The sequence below is a fragment of the Serinus canaria genome, chromosome 28, assembly GCF_022539315.1.
Source record: "Serinus canaria isolate serCan28SL12 chromosome 28, serCan2020, whole genome shotgun sequence".
Lineage (NCBI taxonomy): Eukaryota > Metazoa > Chordata > Aves > Passeriformes > Fringillidae > Serinus > Serinus canaria.
This window is the reverse complement of record NC_066341.1, coordinates 4,079,429-4,082,107: the sequence shown is the minus strand read 5'-3', so window position 1 is coordinate 4,082,107 and position 2,679 is coordinate 4,079,429. Positions and strand designations below refer to the sequence as shown.

At 62.9% G+C, this 2,679-nt stretch overlaps 1 protein-coding gene across 1 annotated transcript in view; it reads right to left on the bottom strand.

Moving 5' to 3' along the window:
• Window positions 1–1,099, bottom strand: part of ATP8B3 (ATPase phospholipid transporting 8B3) — a 28,783-nt gene extending 27,684 nt beyond the window's left edge. Inside the window, exon 1 of the mRNA XM_050985945.1 lies at window positions 889–1,099. Within this exon, the coding sequence (XP_050841902.1) occupies window positions 889–1,099 (211 nt within the window). The remainder of the gene's footprint in view (window positions 1–888) is intronic.
• Between the last annotated feature and the right edge of the window lie 1,580 nt (window positions 1,100–2,679).

Sequence of the window (2,679 nt, the reverse complement as noted above, 5' to 3'; positions counted from 1 at the left end):
CCCGCGGGGACTGTCCCATCCCCGGAGTGTCCTTAAAGCGTCCCCGCGGTGCTGCCGGGGGCTCAGAAGCCCTAAACCAGAACTTTCTCACCCCAAAAGTGCCACTCCGAGCTCCTGCAGGCTCGCATGGCTGAGCAGGAGCCGAGTTAAGGAGGGCCGGGCACGGCGCCACCAGGGCTTGGCCCGGGCTGGTGAACCCGCTCAGATTTCTGTCCCTGCCTGCTCCGAGCGCTGCCACGGGAATTCTGTGGAGGTTTTGTTCCTGAAATCCCCGGCTCAGCGCCGAGCTCATGCTCCGGGCAGGGCAGTGCCCGCAGCTGGGAGCTCCCGGTGCCCTCTGTGCCCTCCGGCTCCTTCCCACGCCAGAACCGGCGGGGACAGCACCGGCCCGACCTTCGGTCCCTTCCCGGGGCTGGCACACGGCCCCGTAACGCCCCCCGGGGCGCTGCTCTTGCTTCCCCGAGCCCAGTGTCCCAGCGGGACCGCAGCCAGAGCCACCCCGGGGTGTCCCCACGGCCAGCCCCGCTCCGGCCAGTGTCACCCACCGCGACAGACGACAGTGACAGGGCGCGGACGGGCAGAGCGGGGGGTGGCTGTCACCTCCCGGCCCCGGCAGGCCGGAAACGCCCCCGCGCCTGGCCGGGCCATCATTAAAACCTCTCCGAGGTTATTTCCCAGGAAGTGCCAGAGCCATGAGTTGCCTCCGCGCGCCCTCTTTTCCAGCCGCTTGGATGCGGTTTGGGGGTCCCCAAACGCTGCTCCGTGCCCGAGGGGCAGCCCTGGCACCCCGCTCCTCCCGGGGAGAGATGCGGCTCCCCCGCCACCCCAGGGACCTGCCAGCCGTGTGTCCCCGCTGTCACCGTGCCACCTCCCCTCGGGGCCCCGTACCTGCCCCGGTGCCCGGGCACAGCCCCGGCAGCGCCGCGCTCCTGCCGCTCCGCCGCCCGCTGGACGGGACTGCTGCCACCCGCGCTGCCACCCGCCCTGCCCCACGCGGGGCCGTGGGGACAGCCCATGCCACACCTCCGGGCCCTGCCCGCCTCCTCCTGCCCGTCCTGCCCGCGGCCGGGCCCCGCTGCCCTCCCCTGCCCGGGTTCATTGTCCCAAACCCAGCCGAGCCGCCGCTCCCGCGGGACTGTCCGGGCTCCGGGACACGGTGACACCGTCCGGGTGTCCCTGTCACCGTCCCAGAGGAGGGGCAGGTGGATCCCGGGGCAGGGGGGGCACGGGGCAGGTTTGGGCAGCCTCGGGGCTGGGCTGATGTCCCCACTGGACTGGCTGGTGTCACTGGTGTCGCCGGTCCCCCCCGATCCCCCCGGGTGTGGCAGCAGCTCGGGGGGGCTGGGCCGTGCCTTGGGCACCGAGAGAGGCGGGAGGAGAGGACAGCGAGGAAGAGGAGGCCGAAGGCACAAAGGAGCCACTCCGGGCAGTGCCAGCACCGGGACTGCGAGCCCAGCTGGGGACAGAGGCCACCTCGTTAGTGACGGCAGCTAATGAGGCCGGAGCCGGGAGTCCGCCCCGCTCTCATCCTGCACACCCGCAGTGGTCCCTCCATCGCCGTCATTACGTTAATTACTGCCTGCAATTAACCGCAGGGCCCCGGAGGCGATCACCCAGCGCCAGCCCCGCAGCCCATAAAGCATTTACTGCACAGCCGGGAGCGGCTCCTGCTCTGTCCCTGTGTCCCCATGGCCCTATTTGTGTCCCCACACGTGTCCTCGTGTCCCTATGCATGTCCCCTCGTCCATGTACAACCTGTACACGAACTTTACAATGTCAAAAATAACAGTCCTAAACAAAACAGCAGCCCTCCTGAACTTTTAACTGAAAAATCGAGTAAAAATAGAAATCCCAACTCCAAACAAAAAAAAAACTCATACAAAATGTCTTACACCGTTACTGATCAAACTCCCTTAAAACAAAATAACAGCACCTCACAAGGAGCCGTCACACAACAAAATAACAACCCCCAATGCCGAGCATGCACAGCAGCACAAACACCACCAAAACTACGACCTCCCACTACAGCACCCCTGACCACTTCTGTTATTACAGATAAAAAGAAATACAAAAAGTTCTGTACAGGAACACAAACAAAAAAACAAATCTACAGAAAACAACTCATCCGTGCCCCCATGTCCCCATTTGTGTCCCCATACTTGCTCTCACATCTCCCCATTCCCACACATCTCCCCATGTCCCTGTGTCCCCATGTCCCCACACATGTCCCCATACACATCCCAATGTCCCCACAGGCGTCCCCATGTCCCCATACATCTCCTGATATCTCCACATGTTCCCATGTCCCCACATGTGTCTTCATGTCATCATAGATCTCCTGATATCTCCATGTGTCCCCATGTCTTCATACATGTCCCAATGTCCCCACATGTGTCCCTGTGTCCTTATACATGATGTCCCCATGTCCCCATACAGGTCCCAATGTCTCCACGGGTACCCATGTCCTTAGCTACTATCCTTCTTGCCTTCTCTATGCCTGCAGACAAGGCCGTCCGGAAGGCAAGGCAATGATCAGGAGGCAGGATAGGCGGCTGTACGGAAGGAACGGATACTCAGAAGAGTAACTTCCCTTTTTCACTTCCGGCCGATCGGCCGCCACGGCCCCATCATCCTCCGCACACTTCCGCCGGACATTCCGCCACTTCCCACTTACTTCCG